Source organism: Myotis brandtii, unplaced genomic scaffold (assembly GCF_000412655.1).
Source record: "Myotis brandtii unplaced genomic scaffold, ASM41265v1 scaffold517, whole genome shotgun sequence".
Taxonomy (NCBI): Eukaryota; Metazoa; Chordata; class Mammalia; order Chiroptera; family Vespertilionidae; genus Myotis; species Myotis brandtii.
Window position 1 is genome coordinate 1,754,339 of NW_005369706.1, and position 2,361 is coordinate 1,756,699.

The following is a 2,361-nucleotide window of genomic DNA, read 5'->3' on the forward strand; positions in this document are numbered from 1 at the left end:
CAGAGATCCCCAGCAATCCCTCCCCAACAATCCCCCTCCCCAACCCTCCCATGAAACAGGCATCATGCCCTTCGAGGACTCAGGGGCTGGGCGCTTCGCTGAAAAGAGGTCTCTTGCACATCTGGAGTCCTGGCTACTAAAAATCCTTGTTGGTTTGGGAGTCTTAACACGTACCCTATCCTTTCCCAATCCAGTTGGAGGTCAATGTCCAGGATGGAAGGGAGAGCAGGTAGAGTGGGCAATGCCCGCCCTGACGAGGGCAGGTATGGTCAACTCCTTGGAATTAGAAGCAAGGGGAGAGGAGGGAAGGCATGGTCCCTGCAGTTCCCACTAAGCCCAACCCTGACATCCCCTTGGTACCAGTCAGCAAGGAGGGGGATGACGCCTCTTTATTAAGATTAACACCAAGAAAAGCATTGAGAAGGAATACACAGAGGAGGAGGAAGGGCACACAAAGTCACCACTGGAGGAGATGGGAGGGAGGCACATCAGTTAAGAACCTCAGGACAGCCACATGCTCCATGCCCTGGTTGTGGGGGGAAAGGGGGAAGGAGAGGGGAAAGCGCCATGACAGCCTGGGGCTCATAGAAGGGTCTGAAGCCCCCTGAACCTAACACCAGAGCCACAAGCCCTGCCCCTCAGGGCTCACATACTACTACACAAGTGGACACACATAACACACACAAGACATAATGGAGGCAAGACCGAGAGGCAGAGGGCAGGGACATATTGACAGGAAAAGGAACTGAAGTTAAGCGGGTGTAGCCAGGAGAGAGACAGTTTTTGGCTGTGGCCCCCAAAAGTCCCTCAAATGTCCCCTAAATCTGGGCTGTTGCTGAGCACCCCCAAGTCTCTGCCTGTGAACCGGCTCTTTGTTCTCTAAGTCCCAGCGAGTGGAAAAAGCAATTCCAGATGTAGTCAGCGACAAAGCAGGATCCGCTCTGCATGCAAAATCCTAGAGAGGTTGAGCTACTTTGTCTTCATGCACATTCATAGCCAGCTCCTCCCAGCCCAGGGGCCCTGGGAACCCCATTCTCCTAGATTTCTAGGGCTGCAGTTCCCTCCTCAAGCTTCCTTTACCAATCAGCAGCCGCAAAGATCTGTGAGGGGAGAGGCTTCTGCAGAGCGCTGAATATCTTGGATTTCAGCAGGAGGGGAAATTTTCTGTTGCCAGAACAGAATACCCCAATTCTTTAATTTCTAGGTAAATCGTTGGAGACGATTTGCCATAGTCCTGGATAAGTCCTTTTTCAGAATAGAAAAAGCAGAGTTTTATTTACACAATTCAGGGGTTCTCCTGTTGGCTGGGGTGGGGGCGGAAGGACAGGGGAGGGGATGGATGGGAGTCCAGAGATGAGCGCATCCTCTCCCGGAACCTCACCTTTCTGCAGTTTGCTACGTCTCTCGCTTGGTTAGGCAGAAAGAATTCTCGATGCTCCCAAAGTCCTTCACCCTATAAATCCTTCCTCAAGGAGTCTCTCTCTCTCTCTCTCTGCCTGATCCACAGAGGAGCGGTCGGAGTGAAGCGTGCTGCACCGCGCTTGTTCAGTCCACTCGCGTCATGCACTCGGAAACCCAACGCCAGCTCGGGAAAGCGGTGCCCCTGGGAGTCCCCTCACAGGGAGGCCTCGCCCTCCAGCTGCAGCAGGGTGATATCGGGGAGATCCAGGGACTCCACAAGTGGCCCGTCCCCCCCAAGGAGACCAGCGCAGGGGCTCTCGGCGCGCTCAAAGGGACTCGTGGGTGTGGAGGAGCGGGGCATTTCCTTTTCTTCATCGTCGTCCTCCTCGTCCTCAGGGTCGCGATCTAGCAAACCGCTGTCCTCCATCCCAGGCGGAGGGGTCTCGGGCTCTTGGGGGGCGCCCGGGAAGCTCCCGTGGCCGCCGACCACGCCCAGGCCGCCCTGGCGGGGCGCAGTGGTCATGATCTGGCACATGGAGACGATGGCCCGCTGGTTGGCGCACACGTCGTCCGAGAGCACCTGGATGTGCGAGGCCTGCTCGTCCAAGGCCCCCCGCATGGCCCGCACGTCCTCAAACAGGGCCTGCAGCTGGGCCTTCAGGTGCTCCATGAGTTCCTTCATGCCGCCGTTGTACTCGCCGGAGATCACGTCCCCCACGGCCGGCACGGCGGACACCTCCAGAGGCGCCGGCAGGTCGCCGCCGTCCTTGGTCATGATCTCCAGCAGCCCGTCCTCCATGGGGTGGCAGAAGCGGTGGTGGCCGCTCTGGGGCAGGTCCAGCCCGGCCTCCCGAGTGGGGCGGAGGGAGGGGAGAGGTCCCCGGAGGGACGGGGAGGAGCCGAGGTGAGAGGCGGCTTCCGAGAGGGGCGGGGAGCCGACGTGAGAAGGTGAATCCGGGC

The 2,361-nt window shown here is 58.4% G+C and overlaps 1 protein-coding gene across 1 annotated transcript; it reads right to left on the minus strand.

The window, feature by feature from the left end:
- Positions 1-371: 371 nt before the first annotated feature.
- CCDC184 (coiled-coil domain containing 184) lies at positions 372-2,355 on the minus strand. Its single transcript, XM_005877369.2, has one exon. The coding sequence runs from the start codon at positions 2,198-2,200 to the stop codon at positions 1,616-1,618; it is 585 nt and encodes a 194-aa protein (XP_005877431.1). The 5' UTR covers positions 2,201-2,355; the 3' UTR covers positions 372-1,615.
- Between the last annotated feature and the right edge of the window lie 6 nt (positions 2,356-2,361).